The 19,243-nt window shown below is 39.4% G+C and overlaps 1 protein-coding gene and 2 pseudogenes across 1 annotated transcript; all 3 read right to left on the reverse strand.

Annotated features, from left to right (window-relative positions):
* Positions 1–1,107: 1,107 nt before the first annotated feature.
* LOC123464973 lies at positions 1,108–5,766 on the reverse strand (annotated as a pseudogene).
* A 3,836-nt stretch (positions 5,767–9,602) lies between these two features.
* On the reverse strand, positions 9,603–12,861 carry LOC123464974 (annotated as a pseudogene).
* A 3,819-nt stretch (positions 12,862–16,680) lies between these two features.
* LOC112577768 (hemoglobin subunit epsilon-4) lies at positions 16,681–18,378 on the reverse strand. Its single transcript, XM_025266509.2, has 3 exons — positions 18,214–18,378; positions 17,866–18,088; positions 16,681–17,021 (listed from the first exon to the last, which is right to left on the reverse strand). The coding sequence occupies exons 1-3, from the start codon at positions 18,303–18,305 to the stop codon at positions 16,893–16,895; spliced, it is 444 nt and encodes a 147-aa protein (XP_025122294.2). The 5' UTR covers positions 18,306–18,378; the 3' UTR covers positions 16,681–16,892.
* Between the last annotated feature and the right edge of the window lie 865 nt (positions 18,379–19,243).

Consider the following 19,243-nt stretch of genomic DNA (forward strand, 5'->3'; position numbering starts at 1 on the left):
CTATGGCATCCAATCCCATCACATTGCTTGGCCAACAAAGTTCCATCTAGTCAAAGCTATGGGTTTTTCCAGTAGCCATGTATGGATGTGAGAGTTGGATCATAAAGAAAGCTGACTACCAAAGAATTGATGGCATTGAACTGTGATGTTGGAGAAGACTCTTGAGAGTTCCTTGGGGTGCAAGGATATCAAACCAGTCAACCTGAAGTTTCAGTCCTGAATATTTATTGGAAGGACCGATGCTGCAGCTGAAACTTCAATACTTTGACCATTTGATGTGAAGAACCGACTCAGGGAAAAGACCCTGATGCTGGGAAAGATTGAAGGCAGAAAAGAAGGGGACGACAGAGGATGAAATGGTTGATGGTATCACCAACTCGATGGACATGAACTTAAGCAACTCAGGAGTTGGTGATGGACAGGGAAGTCTGGTATGCTGCAGTCCATGGGATTGCAAAGAATGGTATACAACTGAGGAGACTGAAGTGAACTGAACTGAGATTCAGAATTAGGATGCAAGAAGGAACAGGATTACTCATAATTCATATGTCATTTTCAGAATCCAGCACAGAAGGTTCGTGTCCTTCTTGTAGTTCTTTAAGATGGTAGAGAAACCTAGGATAAAAGAGGTCAGGGGAGAAAGAGCAATGGGGACAGTAAAATGCATAAGAAAATCTTAAAACAGTGGTGTCATTAGGCAGAAGAACTTAATGAATCTAAGTGATGTTCGGGATAATTAAAAGAGAGAGAAGGACATTTACAAGAAAGGCTAAATAACATAATTTATTTAAATTAAACTTAGCAATGATCTAACTCCAAATCAAGCTGCAACTTGAATTCTTAAGGGAGAGTAAGGCTAAGGCGCAGAGCCTGTTTCCATAACATCAGCTATTTACAACCACTGCTGTCATGGGGTCCAAGATACTGATATATTTTCTCAGTGCCTTGACTAGCCCCTTCATTTCTTATGTCTTCAGTGTTTTGCCCTCCCAGGTGCCCATCTGAGTAAGAGACAGTGAAATAATTTACATACACCAGTGCAATGAAAACAAATGTCTTTATTAGGCAGAGGCCAGATGCTCAAAACACTTCATAATTTTTCCATATTCAATTTTGGGCTCTGAGGATGAAAAAAACCTTCCTGGAAAGCAGGAAAGGGAGCTTAATGATCCTGTGGGCCAGGGCATTGGCCACACCAGTCACCACCTTCTGAAAAGTAGCCTGCAGCACCGGGGTGAATTCCTTGCCAAAATGGTGAGCCAGCACCACCACTAGCACGTTGCCCAGGAGCTGCGTGAAAAGACATTAAGCAAGGGCAGGGTTAGTGCAGGTGAGTGAAGGGAGAGTCTCTCAGTCGTGTCTGATTCTTTGCAACCCCATGGACTATACAGTCCATGGATTTCTCCAGGCCAGAATACTGGAGTGGGTAGTCTTTCCCTTCTCCAGGGGATCTTCCCAACCCAGGGATAGAACCCAGGTCTCCCACATTGCAGGCAGATTCTTTACCAGCTGAGCCACAGGGGAAACCCAAGAATACTGGAGTGGGTGCCTATCCCTTCTCCAGATGTCCTTCCCGACCCAAGAATAGAACTGGGATCTCTTGCATTGCAGGCAGACTCTTTACCAACTGAGCTATGAGGAAAATCCAAGGTTAGATTCAGGGTATTTCAGTCTTATCCCAAGCTGTGACTGTAGGATATAAGCACAAAGATGACTGAAGTGAAGTTGTTACTACTAATGTGAATCTACCTATATCTTCCTGAATATTATTTAGAAATGTTTCTCTCTTTCTAACTTAATCCAGAACTTGTTATCATTTTTATTATTTTGAATCATTTCAAAAAGCAATAGAACATTTTTTCCTTGAAAGAAACAGATAAGGGGAAAATATTAGATACAATTTTTAAAGTTGATAAAAAATATTTTTTTCAAATTAAACCCTCAAAATAAAATATAATTAAAAAGGGACATTGCAGACAACAGAGAACAAGAATGAATCAGAGGAAATGCTGGTTGTGAACAAAGAGGTTAAAAGAGTCTAAATGGTTCTGAGGAGTCCTTAGCATTCTAACAAGAATACCTCTTCTCCATTCTAAACTGTGTCCTGCCATTCAGCTTTCTCCCCATACATGAGCTTGACCATAAAGAAGGAGAACACTGAGGAATTCCATAAACTCACCTTGAAGTTCTCAGGATTCCACATTGCAGCTTATCACAGTGCAAGCTCACTCAGCGCAGCAAAGGTGCCCTTGAGGTCGTCGAGATGCTTCATGCCGTTACTAAAGGAATCCAGCACCTTCTTGCCATGGCCTTCACCTTAGGTTGTTCATACACATCAGCAGTGGACAAGTCCCCAAAGGATTCAAAGAACCTCTGAGTCCGGGGGTAGACAACCAGCAGCCTAGGGGAGAAAACAGCACAAGGTAAGAGGAAGTCAGCAGCTTTAGAATCTCGGACGGCTCTGTCCCACCACGCCCAGGTGCCTTTCACTCTCCTTAAACCTGCCTTGTCAGCGGGAGTACCTACCTGCCCAGGCCTCACCACCAACTTCAGCCACATGCAACCTTGCCCAGAAGGCGGTGACGGCTAGCCTTCTCCTCAGACAGTCAGATGGTGTCTGTTTGTGTAGTTGCTAGTGAACACGGTTGTGTCAGAAGCAAGTGTAAGCAGCAGCTGGCCCGGCTCTCCTTTTATTGCCCAGCCCTGCCTCCTGCCCTCCCTGCTTCTGTGAGCAGATTGGCTCATGCCAAGTTGTGGTTCCACAGGGTGAGGCTTGAACGATGATAGTCATACCTCTCCTTGGTCTTCCTGGCACTGACTTTAGACCATCAGCCCTCTTTCTGGGCATCTCTAGATCTCAGTCATTCCAGCAATACAAATTGCTATTAAAGTCATCTTCCTTAGCAAGTTTGCTTGTAGAGATTTTAGAATCACAATGAGGTAACCTCTTGGAAACCACCTCCTCAATTTTCTTATTACACAAATGAAGAATCCGGGCTCCAGAAAATGGAAAGGAATTGTCCACTATGATTCAACTTAAGACTATGTGGATGGATCATCTCCTGTGCCTTCAGAATATGCAAAAGAATTACAAGTACAGCCTGGATACAACCTCTGCCCCTGTTCTAAATGCGCATCTCTTTTGTTTGCTTGTTTGGGATTAAATCGTTCTGTTATGAAAACAAATATTCATTTGCTTATCTACTCATTTAATTTTTTCTTAATTTAATTTATGGCCAATTAAATAATGATAGTAAAATAGAATAAGTATGGATCGAGAGGTCCTGTGAAATACGTACTCCATTAATCCATATGTGAAAACATAGAGACCTCTCCATGTAGTAAGAATACAAATAAGTGAAAAATCAATCATAACCCCAAGGTTTCAATAACCCTGAGAGAGGTAATGTGTTCAAAGACTAGTAGAGGCATACTAACTTGTTTCTTCATGGACTGACCTGGGAAAGTGTCTGGAAGAACAGAGAAGCTTCTCCATGATTTAAAAGGAGGGATAAAATTGTGGAAAGACACTCCAGCTTGAATCGGATTATTGTTTTCTTTCTCTAAGCCTTTAAGAATACTGTGTTCATAAGAATTACTTCTATTTTATTCATCCATAATTCTGTTTTCCTCTATATACTTTATTTATACCTTCTTTCTCTAAAATTTATTCTTCATTATCTACAGCTTTTCAAATATTTTTTCTCTCTTTGCCCCTCTTCCCACCCATATAATAAATCCTCTTACCTTCTTAGGCAAGAAAAAAAACTTCTGAGGTATAGAGGTCTGTTTCTTACTACTAGAAGATTCAATGAAAAAAGCAAAATCAGCAAACATTTCTGAGCTCAGCAGAACTTCAGAGTTCCCTGAGGTTCCCCTACTTTCTACCATCTGTACTTTCTGCATCTTCCCTTCTTCTTCAATTTCTACTTCCTTTCAGTAAGGATAAGAGCATAATATTTACTTTCCATGATCTCTCTCCTTAGAACCTTCTCCTGATTCAGACAACTTGATGTCTAGAATCACCTCTCTCTCACCTTTGCCATCACTGGCAAAACATGTTTAAAAAATCTCTCATTCTTTCAGCTCTATGTCTCTGTAACTCCAACTAATATATTTTTAGGTGAACTAGAAGGAAAGGACTTCTGCATTTCTAGTTGTTACAAAGAAATTCATAAATGTCCAGCTTTCGTTACTCCATCCTCCAAAATATTTTTTTTTCCATCATTGCTAGGTAAATGAAGATTCCTCACCCCTTTGACGTGGCCCATTCCCATTCAAGTACTTGTGAACAAATTCATTCTGATATTTTCAGACATGTAGAAAAGTCTTGGCTCTTGCCTAGCTTTCTGGAAGTTAGGGCACAATTATATGCCCACAAAAGATTATAGGGGTAAAAATATAGAATTTAAACATTTTCAATTTATATACACTCTTTTCTGCAACCCTCAAACAAAGAGGCTCTAACTATTGGTCTATACTTAGAAAAAAATTTCCATATGTTGACTTCTGGGAAAAGAAATCTTTCAAATGTTTTAAATGTTAAAACAAAAAGCTACTTTTGGTTGGACCTTTAGGTTTTGCGTTTCAATGGATTAAATTGAAATCTCCATTAGCTTTGTCATTGTTTTATATTTGTACTCTTTTAAACACCCTAATTCACACCCCTGATATCAGAGGTCAGGCATATGTGAGTGAAAGGACTTCTTCTGGGAAACTTTGGACATGCCTCTTCAGGATGTTTGTGTTATGGAAAACTCACAGAATTTACTAAATAATAGTATAGTCTATTCCTATATTTTCTTGTAAAGGAGTCAAATTGTCAGGGCTACAATTTTGCTGTCTTGACTGACAGAAATTTGCATGTACTTAAAGACTTCCCCTATCCTTTTCTGCGTTCAGAGATGATTTCCCTAATTCATTTGCTTTAAATTAATTATTTTTAAATATTTAATCTAGAATATTATATTAGTTTCAAGTGCACAGCATAGTGATTCAGTGTTTTTAAGGGACTATGCACCATTTAAAGTTGCAATAAATTATTGACTATGTTTTTCTGTTCTGTACAATATATCCTTGTTGCTAATCTACTTTATACACAATAGTTTGTATTTCTGAATCCCCTACCCTTATCCTGACCATCCCCTCTCCCCAGGGGTTAATACTAGTTTGTTCTCTATACCTGTGAGTTTGTTTCTGCTTTGTTATATAAATTTGTTTATTTTGCTTTTTGTGTTCCACGTAAAAGTTGCAACATACAAGATTTTGTCTTCCTTTGTGTGACATTTCACCAAGCATAATATCCTTCAGGTTCATCCAAGTTGTTGCAACTGGCAAAATTTCATTCTTTTTTATACCTGAGTCATATGTAATATTCCAGTATACATATGTGTGTGGTGTGTATACATATATATACAAATTCTTCTACTGGGTCTTCTTTTTATATCTTCCTTCGCCATGAATGGTCTATGAGTCCCTCTTTTGTACTGATTACTGCTGCAGCCACCATCATGCAAGTCTCAGAGCAAGAGTTGTTGCTCTCTTTCACGCTTGCTACTTGGTACGATTAAAGAGTGAAATGGGTTTTTCCTTCTAACTCTGCAGGAACAAGTCTGAAAGTTGTTATCAAACATCAAAAGTTCAGGCAAAAATAAGGAAGAGTGAATAGTTGTATAAATGGGGTTATGTTCAGACCCTAAAGTGCAAATCCAGGTCGCCACTAAAAAGTTCTGGAATGCTTCTTAGGCCCACTACCATCTTCACCATCGTGAGCTTTCTTGGACTCTGTGAAGGGATCCACCGCATGTCTGCTCTACTTTGATTAAAGCCCTGTTGAGCATACACACACATGCACAAACTCACACAAGTCCGCAGAGAGAGAGAGAGACTTTTTTTTTTCTTTTCCTTTATTGCAGTCTGGCAAGGTGACCTAATTCCTAATGTTCTATACCAGGCCTGGCCTATTCTGAGTATAATTAAGAGGATGAATATCGACTTTCTTCAGGAGAATCAGGACATTTCATTCAGAGATGTGTGGTTTCATCATTTGGTTCAAAAATTTCATTCAGCTAGAATTCTTTTGTACATGCTCTGCTGTTCAATTTTTAATTATCCAAGTAGAATATTTCAGCAATTTAATCTATATTTTTCTGGGTAAAATAGCTATTTTCTTTGGTTATTTTCCATTTGCATTTATTACAAGATAAAGCAGTTTTTATTTACTCTTCTTCCCCAGATGTACAATATCTTAGTTACCTCAGTTTTAGCACTGTTTCAAAAATAAACTAAAATAAAATAAAACAACAACAAAATAAGTAAATGCTTCATGAAGAGCAGAACTCATAGAAACAGATGTCATAAACAGAATAGTTTAGGAATGTTATAGTCTAATTCATGTTTAAAAGGTCAAATTTCTTTCTAAAAACAGTAAAATCAACATAGCCATAATTTTGAAAAAATATATCCTAATTATTACAGACCAGTTAGTGTCTGTTTATCAATTCCATATTAATATTTCCCCCACTGGGCTCAGATTTTAATTCATTCAGAATTAGCTTTTATTTACCTCAAAAGTGGGCTATGGTCTTGATTTCTCAAGAACAAAGGGGCAGTCTTTTTCAAGTAAAATTTGAAGCTGTATGTCTGGAAAGGCAGAACTGTGGCTTCAGACTGGTCACCCTTGACAAATACATAAGGCATTAATTCTCAAAGCCAACTTTCAGGGCACTTCTCTGAGGCTTAAGAGATAGAAAATCTAGAATAGCATCCTAAATTCCCATGACATTCAACTGGCTGATTTTAAAATGATTATGGAAATCAATGCACAACATTACTTACTTCTCTCTCTCTCTCCTCTCCTTTCTCCCCTCTCCTCTTCTTTCCTCCCTTTCTCTGTCTCTGACTCTCTGTGTCTCCCTCTCTGCCTCTGTTCTTCTCTCCTTGCCTCTGGTCTCTTTCCATCTTTCTTTCTTCCACACATACTCCATCTGCATTAACACATACTGAACATGATCTAGAAAGCAGCATGATAGGGAGGAACTAGAAGTAACAATTGGGTAAATTATCAAATAAAATCAAATATTAAGGAATTAATTTTACTCTTAGACTTTTACAGAAGCTCCAGTTTAACAAGGAATGAAAACATATAACAAGCTGCCAAGTCTCTTTCCATCCCTTGACTTCCCCACTCCCAACGTGCAGACACCACACCAGCAATACAGCAACTGTTTGAACTTCATCCAAGTCCCACCCCAGTGATGTTCTCTTGAATTCTCCAGTATTGGGATTTTCAATCCCAACTTCTTGCCTAGACTGATTGGCAGTTCCAAAGGTGAATGAACAAAAGAGAATACAGTAAGTTCTTCAGATATTTTTAAAACTTTTATGAACATTTAGAAGGAAGAAGTGTACTTTGTTTTCTCATTTGAGATTGTGAAACTCACAGTCTCCCCTTACACTCTTTCAAACCTTTTGAAAATCTCTTTGTCTCCTAATGTCTAATTTTATGATGACGTTTCTGTGCTCAAGAATGTGAAAGGAAACTTCCCAAAAATTTCCTGAAATGTTTCTGATTCTGTGATGTGACCCTGTGATTTTTAAACATAGTGTTGGGGTGTAAAGGATTCTCAGTGCCTGTTATGTATAATGACATGAGAAAAAAATAAATATTTAAAAGCTCATCTGCCTTCAGATAATTCAAAATATAGTTGTGAAAAAGTGAACTGTAATGCATTGTCTATAACCTGGGAAGCAACTTGTTCTGTTTCAGGTAGTCAAACCTAAATTTAATCAACAGGAGCATGATATAGATTTAAAGAAATGCATGCAAATGGCAACCCACTCCAGTATTCTTGCCTGAAAAATCCCACGGATGGAGTAGCCTGGTGCAGGCTACTCCGTCCATGGGGTCGCAAAAAGTTGGACACGACTGAGCAACTTCACTTCAGTTTATGCAAGTTAGAAGGTTCTAGAAGTCCTTCCAACTTTACATATGACAAAATTAATTTCACATTGGATAGTTAGGGAGTTTGGGATGGACATATACACACTGCTATCTTTAAAATGGATAACTAACAAGGTCTTACTGTATAGCACAGGGAAGTCGATCAATGATATGTGCCAGCTTGGATGGGAGGGAGTTTGGGGGAGAATGGAAACATGTATATAAATGGTTTAGGTCACTTTGCTGTGCACTTGAAACTATCACAACAGTTTTAATTGGAATGGAGAAGGCAATGGTACCCCACTCCAGTACTCTTGCCTGGAAAATCTCATGGATTGAGGAGCCTGGTAGGCTGCAGTCCATGGGGTGGCTAAGAGTCGGACATGACTGAGAGACTTGACTTTCACTTTTCACTTTCATGAATTGGAGAAGGAAATGGCAACCCACTCCAGTGTTCTTGCCTGGAGAATCCCAGGGAAAGGGGAGCCTGGTGGGCTGCCATCTATGGGGTTGCACAGAGTCGGACACGACTGAAGCGACTTAGCAGCAGCAGCAGCAGCAGCCAGCATAAAATAAAAAGTTAAAAATTTTCTAAAGATATTGTACTACCTATAATCAGAAAGCAAATATCTAATCAGTGATTTACTTTCCTGTGTGCTTCCTCATTGTATATTGTAGCACTAAACCAAAGAAACACTGTACAATAGCCTATTTTTAAGATTGTCCTCTACTCCCAGGAGTTTTGACACAAGAAATAATTGTTCATTCATTGATTATTTCATTTAATAAACGTACACTTACTGTCTATGGTGGATTTGCTGTATAAGACATGATAATCATGTAGGATAGTATAAAAGGCAGAAACCCTTATATAGCACACAGGGTAAGTATGCTAGACAGGAAGAAATGTGCAAAGTTTGGAGTGGGAGGGTTTGGAAGAATTTCCTTAATCAATACTGGAAATTTCACTGATGCCAGGGTCAAAAGATTCAAGCAAGTGTTATGCGAGCACTGAGCTTTACCTGAAATGGGAGGTTGGGGTTAATTTTGGAGGCTATTTGGGGCAAGTGGGAGAGGGAGATTATGCATTAGATTGGGAATATCTGATTTAATGTAGCATCGTTGCTACAATGTGCTGGCAAGGGAAGTATGAAAAAGGGAAACGTTAATAATGGTTTCTTGAGTAATCATTATGTCTCTGAGCACACTATTTCTTGAGTAATTAGTGGATATGGATCAGAATTAGCCTGAAGTTTCTGTCTAGGTTTGAAGTTTTCCATGATTCCCTGCAATGCCAGTATCCTGTGTATATTTTAAACCTTCTTAATAGTTCTTGTGCTTTGAGGCAGAAGCTTCATCCATTATTGACTATGTGAGGTACCTTCCTTTTCTCATTCCCCTTGTTCTCTCATATTAGACACAAAGCCTCCCTATCAATAGACCCTTAGGGACTTTCCCATATCCTTAGAGGGGGGAAAAATGAGTAAACTGAATCAGGAAATTGAGCTGAAATTTCTTTATTAGGCAGAAGCCATACCATTGAGGGTGGATTTTATTTCCCAAAGTTCAGAAGATAAAATCTGGGGAAATACTGGGACCTTCCTCTCAGTCTAGTGTTTAAGGCTTAGTGTAATGCAGGGGGTGAGGGTTCTATTTCTGTTCAGGGGACTAAGATCTGACATGCCTTGTGGCCTGAAAACAGGAACATAAAAAACAACAGAAGCAATATCACAACTGAAAAATGACTTAAAAAATTAAACTGTAAAAAATAGAAGAATCTAGGGAAATCAAGTCGTCCAATTGGAGAGTCAGTTCTTAGATAGACTGATAAGGAATCCAGGGTGCTCAAGGGGTCTGGAGCTCTCAAGGAGGAGAAAAGGACAAATGTTTTGTTCTACATTGCTTTGTCTTAGTCACATAAGACATTTTTTCTTAAACTCTGAGTTGTGACAACAATCTTTAAGACTAACTTTCTTTAAGCCCAGAGCTCTTTAAACCCATGCATAACCTAGGTGGTTAAAGTAAAGGTAAAGGGCTTCCTTGCTGGCTCAGACAGTAAAGAATCTATCAGCAATGCAGGAAACCTGGCTTCAATGCCTGAGTTGGGAATATCCCCCGGAGGAGGGAATGGCAACCCACTCCAGTATTCTTGCCTGGAGAATCCCATGGACGAAGAAACCAGAGGGACTCCATGGGGTTGCCAAGAATGGGACACTGACTGAGCGACTAACACAGACACAAAGAGGCCTATTTACTAGATGAAGGACAAAGAAGGAAGTGGCATCAAGTCCTGTTTCCAAGCCTATTCTTAATGATGGTGCCAGGGCAGGATACATTCATGGTTTAGGTATTCTCCTTTGCGGTGGATGTAGTATCAGTGGCCAAGTCTCTTAGAGAAAGACTGATTGATCTTTACCAAAACTCTTATGTAACTTGAGTGATTAGATCTTACTCTCCAAATCGGAAGAGCATGAGAGGCCAACAGAAACCCACAAGACTCAAGTCGTTTTAAAACATAAAGCTTTCCTACCTCCCATCGTTTGTCTTGTCTGAAAAAGTAGATGATCCCTTTCAATAGTCCATTTTCCTCCACTTTAGTTACACCAGAGACAAAAGCCTTACGTGGACTCGTTTGCTCCTAAGATTTGCTTGGAGAAATGAGTGGAGCTGCTTTTTACAGATGGAATTTGGGAACCAGACAGTGCAGTGTTCAGGACCTGCAGACCAGTACAGGGTTATCTATGCTGTCTTGCCATAGTAATGCTGTTCATAAACATGTCAATCCTTATTTTTACCTCATCAAAGTGTTAAGAAATTCCTTTTCTGTTTGGCTCAAAATATAATCTAATTGCTGAAAAATTCAGTCCAAGGAATAAGGCTGACCTTCTACCATGGCTTCCCTGGTAGCTCAGATGGTAAAGTGTCTGCCTGCAAAGTGGGAGACCCAGGTTAGATCCCCGGGTGGGGAAGATCCCCTGGAGAAGGAAATGGCAACCCACTCCAGTACTCTTTCCTGGTAAATTCCATGGACAGAGGAGCCTTGTAAGCTACAGTCCATGGGGTCGCAAAGAGTCGGACATGACTGAGCGACCTCACTTCACTTCAATGATTAAACAACAAAACAATTCATCTTGCTCAAAGGTATGTTTTTCCTTAACTTTGTACTAATGATTATATAACAACAATGCATCTTACTTGAGGACCTGGTTCTCCTTCTTAAGATTCTTCTGACTAATCCTGTTCTCTTAAAATGTATGTTGTGAGAGAGGGTTCAATAAGACCTTTCTATTGTTAGTAACCAAAGGAAAAAGTATATAAGGTCTTGATAACACTAGCAAGTAGGGCACTCTCCAGTTCCTCTTCTGATGTCTATCTCAGAAGCTTTCTCTGTCCCTTTTTCACTGTAATAAAACTTCTGCCATGCAAAAGCTCTGAGTGATCAAGCCTCTTCTCTGGCCCCAGATCAAAATCGTCTCCTCTGGAGGCCACAAATCTGACACTGTTCACTGTAAGCTATCACAATGTTCATCCACTCAAGGAATTCAAATAGGGCTCTGTAATAACCTAGAGGAGTGTGAATCGGTGGGAGATGGGAGGGAGATTCAAATGGGAGGGGACATATGTACACCTATGATTAATTCCTGTTAATGTATGATAGTGATGAAACCAGTATTGTAAACCAATCATCAATCAATTAAAAATAAATTTTCTCTTTTTTTAAAGAAATGGCCAGGATCCCAATGGTATTTGTAGGTGAGGGCATTAGGCACACCAGCCACCACCTTCTGAATGGCAGCCAGGAACTCAGGGGTGAATTCCTTGCCAAAGTTTTGAGCCAGTGTAATTACCAGTATTTTGCCAAGGAGCTGTGTGGAAGGGATAAAAAAACAAGGATATGGTTAGCAGAGGCACCCAATTTGGACTAAAGTGTATTTCAGTCTCATCCCAAGCTGTGCCCCTAGAATATAAGTAAAAAGATGGCTGAAGTGTAGATGTTACTACTGATATGAACCCACCCATATCAGCCTGAACTTGTTCTTAGAAATGTTTCTGCCTTTCTGCCTTAGTCCATAGCCTGTTATCATTTTTGGTTCTTTTGAACCATTTCTAGAAGCAATGCATTATTTTGTCTTCCTTGCTTTGAAAGGAAGAGGTAAGGGGAAAGAATGAGATAAAATTTTAAGTGACTTAAAATATAAAAGTGTTTTTAAATACTCAAAATGTTTGAATAAAAAGAAGATACTGTAAATAACAAACAGAAAAAAACAAGATTGGGTAAGAGAAAATGATGGCTGGGAACAAAGAAAGTAAAGGAAACTAAATGGTCCTGAGGAATCCATAGTGATGTAACCAGAATACCTCTTTTCCATTCTGAACTGTATCCTGCTGCTTAACTCTCTCCCCATGATAGGAACTTAACCACAAAAAAAAAAAAAAAAAAAAAAAAAGAGAATATTAAGCGTCCCGTAGACAAACTGATGTTCTCAGGACTGACATGCAGATTCTTATAGTGAAACTCACTCAGCAAAGGAAAGATACCCTTCAGGTGGTCGACATGCTTCAGGCCTTCAGCAAAGGAGTCTAGCACCTTCTTGTCATGAGCCTTCACCTTAGTGTTGCCCATAATAGCATCAGCAGAGGGCAAGTTTCCAAAGGACTCAAAGAACCTCTGAGTCCAGGGGTAGACAACCAGCAGCCTAGACAGTGAAAACAGCATAAGGAAGGAGGGAGTCAGTGCCTGCCAGAATCTCAGGCAATGGCTCTGTCCCCACACACCCAGCTGACATTCATTCTCCTTCAGCCTGCCTTGTAAGCTGAATACCTGCCTGCCTAGGTTTTCAACACCAACTTCAGCCACCCTCATCTTGCTCTGCAGGGCAGTGACAAGTAGCCTTCCCCTCAAGAGTCAGATGCACCATGATGTGTGTTTGTGCAGTTGCAAGTTGTGTCAGAAGCAAGTGTAAGCAGCAAGGGCCCTGGTCTTGCTTGTGAGCCCCACCCAGCCCCCTGCCCTCTCTGCTCTGAGAGTAGACTAGCCCAGGGCATAACACAAGTTCATTGGTTTGGGGGAATGTAAGATGCACTCCTGTTCCTCAGTGCCCTTCATCTGTGATTGGCTGATCCAGTGTGTCTAGACTCAGAAACTCTACTCTCCCTCTTCATATCTCTTAGCTTCATTTCCTTCATCCATCCATTGCCTCTACAAATATATTCCCAGTCTCATTTATGCATAAATATTTTAGTCTGATCTTGTGTAATGTATCTTACAGTTTAAGCCTATGAATTACAGTTTATCTATGAATTTAAAAAGTTGAATTAATAAGTAAGAAAACTAAGACCGAGAAAGGAAATATTTTATCAAGTTGACTTTGTATGGAGCTTCACTTTGTTTCTGGAAATATTTGTAAGAGGTTGAAATGGATAAATATTTTGTCATAGATTTAACTTTCTTTCTTTCTCCTTGTGTAAATACTTTGGGCCACAAAATTCGATTTTCACCCATCCCTTCGTTGAACTAAATCTCTATCAAGTTAATGAAAAATCATAAATATTGTCTTTCTAGAAGCTACTGAACTAGGTTTATGGAACATGGATGATAATGGAAACAATTTAATGAGAAATAAAGAAAAATATCTGATATTTATGATATGATTGTAGAGAAAATGCAGAGGACTTGCAAACAAGATTCATCTTATTCAGCTTGATAAAGTCTGACAGGATTTCTAGGAAAACACCAAGTACAGAAAATTGCACATCTGCATCCTCAGGAGAAAAGTGAAAATGGACCCAGGAATGAAGATTCAAGTCAAATTTCATTCTTCTCAATTCAAAATAATACTACAATGATATACAAATATTCACCTACCAGCATACCTGTAAAGAAGGAAGAAAGGAAGAAAAGAAGAAGAAAGGGAGGAAGGGAGGAAGGATGGATGGAAGAAGGGCCTAGGAGAAGGGAAAATAATGTAACAAAAGGGAAGGAAAAGGGAAAAGATATACAGAAGACGAGAGGTTGACAATTCCAACATTTTGCAATGCTGTATATAAAGAAAAATGTTCATACTTTGCTAATAATGTAAAACAGTATAATCATGTTTGAAAATATTTGTTGGTGTCTACTGAAGCGGAGGGGCTTCCCTGTTAGCTCAGCTGGTAAAGAATCCACCTGCGGTGCAGGAGACCCCTGTTCAATTCCTGGGTCAGGAAGACCCTCTGGAGAAGGGATAGGCTACCCACTCCAGTATTCTTGGGCTTCCATGTAGGCTCAACTGGTAAAGAATCTGCCTACAATGTGGGAGACCTGGGTTCAATCCCTGGGTTGGTAAGATCCCCTGAAGAAGGGAAAGGCTACCCAGTATTCTGGCCTGGGGAATTCCATGGACTGTGTAGTTCATGGGGTCGCAAAGAGTCGGACACGACTGAGTCACTTTCGCTTTCACTTACTGAAGCAGAGGATGTGCAACACCTATGACCTGGCAATTGAAAAGCATGTTTGTGTGCATCCAAAGATATGTAGAGGAATGCTTATAGCATCAATATGCATCAGAATCTCAATTCAGTAGCAATTTTAATGTTCCTAAATTATGGTACAGTGAAATGATGAAATATTTACAGCAATGAAAAGAATCTGCATCACATGCTGTAATACAGATTCATTATATAACATAATGCTGTTTAAAAATTACCAGGGACAATAATTCAAATAATGTGATTTGTATATAGAAAGATATACAGTGTGACTGTGATTCAGATGACAGGGAAAAAATTTATGATAGGAAGATGCTATGAATGATCTTTACACTATGTTACAGATTTTTTTTCCTTTAACCTGAAAGTCAAGTAGAACTATTGAGAAATTCAAGCAATGTGACATTCAAGTGACATGATTGATTTGTATTTTCAAAAATTATTGTGCCTTCAGTGTATAAATGAATATAGGAATAGAATAAATGAGAGACATATAGAATGATACTGTAGTAGGAAGGAAAATATAATTGTCATCTCTGTTTCCAATCTGGAGCAACTGATGATGTCATAATCATTAAGGTGTTATGGGGCTTCCCTGGTGGCTCAGATACAAAAGAATCTTCTTACAATATAAGAGACAGAGGTTCGATCCCTGGGCCAGGAAGATCTGGAGAAGGGAATGGCAACTCATTCCAGTATTCCTGCTTGGAGAACTCCAACAGAAGAAACACCATCTCTATTTTCAGACTTCAGCAGTTGATGATGTCATAGTCATTAAGATGGGGAACACAAAAAGAAGGCTCAGTTAGCAGAAATAAATTAGGAAATGATCAGGAGTTCAGTTTTGGACATACTGTATTTGAGTCACCTTTGAGCAATCCAACATGGGATATTAAGCAGTTAGATAGCTAGATATGAAGCTCAGAAACAATGGAATCAAGTCAAGAATCTACAATGAAACAGGGCACAGAAAACTAGATCATAGAACATCAGATAAACCACTACCACTACCTTGGCAAAACGACAGACAACACACTTTACAAACATCTCCTTGGAACTTCAGAAGTGAGGGTGGTAGGGATCATTTGTGAGGCAGAGATAGAGATAATTATCCCACTTCACAAACAAGGAAATTGATTCTAAAAAAATATTCACTAAATGTTTCAAGGCAATGGAGCAATACTTTGACCTTGTCTGTTAATTCCAAGGCTTTGGCTTTTCACTTTATGCCAGTGGCTTGAGTACAGAAATTTGAAAAGATTTTTACAAGGGTGGCTATGCCCATTACCAGCTCCAAGCAAGAGACGTCTAGGTTTTTTTCCTTCTTCTGTCAAGAAATTTCCTCTGCTCATTCACCAGATAGGGAACATGGCTGTCATCCATGACTATTCCACTCTCATTTCACTGTGTTTCAAGTCTTCAGGCATCATTGCCACAATGGTCCAATATTTGATTTTTTAGTCTTATTTCTCTTGCTTCTGTCAAGTTGAGTCCTTTATCTATAGCTTTATTATAATAATAGCCAATTCCTAAGCCCAGATTCAGGGTAGATTCTGCCTTGCCAGGTCTATACACACACATGGATCAATTTCCCTATAATATCCTATTCAATATGTCACTCTCCTGTTCAAGAAACTTCACTGGTTCTTTTTGCATGAAACAATAGCTTTATTTCCTGATTTTTCTGGTCTCTCAAGCAAATTTTCTAATTTTATACTACCACACTGTTTATAAAAGGCCAATTTACCTTCTGTCCATTAGACCTGACAGGATGAATTGTGAATTTATCATTTTTTCCTAATAAATGGCCTTTATCTCTAGCAAAGGTTTAATAGAATTAGTAATGTGTTCCAGGCCACAGAGCTCCCAAGTCATATAGCGTTAGTACCATTGAAGATGCAAGGAAACAACTGAAAGCACAGTCCTTGACTGGGTGCCTAAAAATTATCATCTTCACTGCACTTACAACTATAAAATAAATGACTTCTATATTAAATTAAGGTAGACAAAAAAGAGTTCTATCCTGCATTTATACAAATAACAGACCATAAAGTTTCCCTACTTTGTGTCCTAACAACTCACTATTAACAATCATTTTGTATCTCTCTAGAGTAACTCCATTTGTTTCCTTTTTCTAAAGACTTTGTCCATCTCAGGAGTTTACATTCCCCTCCTAAGATTAACTACCCACTGAAGTCACTCTTTCAGAATTTTATTAGGGTTCCTTCTATAACCTCTCCAAACTCTCAATCTCCAATATTACCAGTTCCAATAGGAATGCTTTATTTTTTTTGCTGAATCAACTTATAAAAGATAAAAACAAAGAAAAAATACAAGGACACTCAATATAGACCATGACTCTTATTTCATTTGAATTATATGGAGTTATGTCTGGAGTCAGAGCTCTCTCGCTCTGTCTTCAAGACAGGAACTGAAGGGAGACTGGGCCCTCAGACAGGCACCAACATGGTTGGCCAGGCAACTAGTGGTATTTGTGGGCCAGAGCATTAGCCACAGCGTTTGTCAGCTTCTGCCAGGCAGCCTGCATCTGCGGGGTAAATTCCTTGCTGAAGTGTGTTGCCAAGACAATCAATATCATGTTTCCTAGGAGCTGGGAATAAAAAGAAGACAGTACATAATCAATAGAAGGTCTCAGGCGGCCCTTCCAGCAAATAGGTACAACATCTGTTTCCTTCTTCATAAGAGGTTGAGCAGCTTTTATGGCCATGCTCCCACAAAAAAGTGTATCATTATATACCTGACATTGGCTTCAGTGACTCCCAGTCTGAATCCCCACTGTGTTAAATCCTTCTCCCATTTTCTCTGTCAATTTCTAACCCCAGAGCATTGCTGTTGATTGCTTCTCTCCTTTATCTTAAAAGTAAAATTATAGTGCTGAAAGGGGACTAGATATGTATATTGTTTCTTCAGATATTACATACATTCAGATTGTTTGGACATCCATTTGACAAAGAATCCAGCACCTTGTATACAAAAACATTTCATCATTGCTAGAGATGAGAGGAGGAGGCACAAATGGTGAAAAGTTGCCCTTATTTTGCCCTGTTTAGTCCTCATTCAAAACTCAAAAATCATAAAGAAATATATTCATCAATTTCATAGAAAATTTCATTTATCAAAGACAAGATATTCTTCTGCATGGCTTAGTTTGTATTCTCCAAGCCAAAGCACATAGCTCAAGTTTGGTTAGTGTTCTTCACAACATTTTTTATTTTTTCAGAATTATCAGATGATCAGTGAGCTCCACTAGTCATAGAGTAATCACTTGGTCTTACCTTTGGCCTCTAGAACAACCTATCAAGATCAAGCCTTTCTCTGAAATATTACCTCCAAAAAATACCTCTACAGCATAAGACTTAAGTCAGTGTTCTCATTATAACCACAGCACAGAAACCTGGATGAAAGAACAAAGCACAGGCATGCCCAGAACTCACCCTGAAATTCTCGGGATCCACGTGCAACTTGTCACAGTGCAGCTCACTTAGATCTGCAAAGATGCCCTTGAGGTCATCCATGAGCTTAATGGCATTTCCAAAGGAGTTCAGCACCTTCCTGCCGTGGGCCTTGACCTTGGGGTTGCCCATTATTGCAGACTCAGAGTAGAAGTTTCCAAAACTGTCAAAGAACCTCTGGGTCCACGGGTAGATGATCAGGAGCCTATGGGATGATCATAGCCTCAGAACAGATGAGAAGTCAGAGTATGTAAGAAACCTAAGCAGTCCCTCTTTTATGGAACACTTTCAGCCTTTCTACACCCTGTCCTACCTGTGTCCAGTGCTTACCTTGCCAGGCTCTCACCGCCAACCACCTCCACATTCACTTTGGCCCACAGACTAGCAACAGCAGCCTTCTCCTCGGTAGTAAAATGCACCATGGTGTCTGGGAGCTTACTGGTGATCCTAATGGGCCAGAAGCAAGTCTGTGCTGCCTCTTCACTGTGTGGCCTTTTATTCCTCATCTCCTGTCCCAAGGCCCTTCCTTCCCCCAATAAAAGGAGACTATTTGTCAAAGGTAGTTGGCCACCACCAGGGGTGGGACTTGGGCAAGGGTGGGTCAGCAAGATGGACATTTGTGTCCCTGATAGTGTTTCTGGCTCTATCAGGGATACTCTACTGTTGTCCCCCCTACCCTCTACTGTGCAATTCATATCTCAAGGTCCCCACCAGCCTTCCTGAAGTGACCAGTAGGCTGACCATGAAGCATAGCTAGAATTAGGAAGAGCAACATTTAGAACTCTGTTAAGCATTGTGTCAGGGGTTTACAAGACGCTGTTCTGTGTTCAGCCAGTGTATATTAATAGAAGAAGCCACAGCTCTTCTTGGGTTACCAATGCTTCTAAAGCTTATATGGGGCTCATACTTTTATAGTTTTTGTAAACAAGTAAAAAAGATCCCAATCCAGCATCAATTTAGAAACAAGATAGGTAAGAACTCAGTAATTTAGAGAATTGAACATCAGCCCTTTGTTACTGAGTTCTATCAATAATATGTGTACTTGTCTTAATAATTTTTTTTACTCTGGTTATATGGAAACTGTCTCCAGTCAGGACATGTATCTGTGCATTCATATCAGAGAATACACTATTGAATGCTAAGGAATAGGTGCTTCTATGTTTAATAAAGAGAGTATAAGAATTCCTCTTGGCAATGGCTCTGGATGAACTGAGTTGTCTCATGTGCTGGGTCCACATTCCTGGCCGAGTGTGACTTTTCTTCATATCTAATCAGTCAGCGGCAATCGTCAATGACAGTACTCCACACACCACTGCCACTGTGATCTAAGGTACTTTGTTCTCATGCATCCAAATAAGCA

This window comes from Bubalus bubalis, chromosome 16, assembly GCF_019923935.1.
Source record: "Bubalus bubalis isolate 160015118507 breed Murrah chromosome 16, NDDB_SH_1, whole genome shotgun sequence".
Lineage (NCBI taxonomy): Eukaryota > Metazoa > Chordata > Mammalia > Artiodactyla > Bovidae > Bubalus > Bubalus bubalis.